Here is a 934-nt window from a genome sequence, read left to right as displayed (position 1 = left end):
ATCCTACCTCTTGCATCCAAAAGTCACACTTACTCAGCTTTGCATATAACTTTTCTCTCCTTAAGCGTTCCAACACCTTTTCCAAATGTATCATATGGTCCTCACGAGATTTGGAGTACACAAGGATGTCATCAATGAAGATGATAACAAACTCGTCCAAATAATCCCTGAATGTTGTGTTCATCAACTAGGAGAAACCCTCTTATACGTTTCTGGGGGGGGTTATGTTCAAGTATACACTGACCATAAAAGTCTCAAGTATGTGTTCTCTCAAAAGGAACTAAATTTGAGACAACGCAGGTGGATGGAATTAGTGGCAGATTATGATGTGGATATTGCCTATCACCTTGGCAAAGCTAATGTAGTTGCAGATGCCTTGAGTAGAAAGAAAGTTGAGTTATCTACTTTGAGATTGACAAGTGATCTAACAACTCAATTGAGTTTAATGCATATATCAGCTCAGGAGAATCGAGATGGATTGGAAACTAGTGCTATAAAATGGGATAGTTGGTTGGAAAAGGTGAAGATGGCTCAAGAAACAGATGAAAAAAACGAAAGAATTGATGGAAAAGCCCGAAGATTTTACAAGGGCAGGGTATTCCACTTCAAATGATGGGTTGATACTATTGAGAGGTCGTGCATATGTGCCTAAAGATGAAGAATTGAGGAAAGAGTTATTGAAAGAGGTGCATAATACGCGATATTCTATACATCCGGGTACTACAACGATGTATCGGAATTTGAAGCAGTACTTTCTTTGGCATGGCATGAAAAAGGATATTGCAAAGTTTGTTACTCATTATTGTAAGAGAGGTAGAGTTCGTTTTGAACAAGAGGGATCCTTGGTACTAGAGTTTGAGGGTGCAAGAAAGACTTCAAGTTTGCCTTTTATTTCAGCAGTGCGGGTAAACCGGCTAATTCAACAAGGGAGTGA

At 39.1% G+C, this 934-nt stretch overlaps 1 protein-coding gene across 1 annotated transcript in view; it reads left to right on the top strand.

Annotated features, from left to right (window-relative positions):
• Nucleotides 1-563: 563 nt before the first annotated feature.
• The window catches only part of LOC104804938, a 10,708-nt gene continuing 10,337 nt past the window's right edge, over nt 564-934 (top strand). Inside the window, exon 1 of the mRNA XM_019201475.1 lies at nt 564-686. Coding sequence (XP_019057020.1) covers nt 564-686 — 123 coding nt within the window. The remainder of the gene's footprint in view (nt 687-934) is intronic.

Source organism: Tarenaya hassleriana, unplaced genomic scaffold (genome assembly GCF_000463585.1).
Source record: "Tarenaya hassleriana unplaced genomic scaffold, ASM46358v1 Cleome101, whole genome shotgun sequence".
Taxonomy (NCBI): domain Eukaryota; kingdom Viridiplantae; phylum Streptophyta; class Magnoliopsida; order Brassicales; family Cleomaceae; genus Tarenaya; species Tarenaya hassleriana.
Note: the sequence above shows the minus strand (reverse complement) of the source record. Positions and strands in the feature narration are given on the sequence as shown.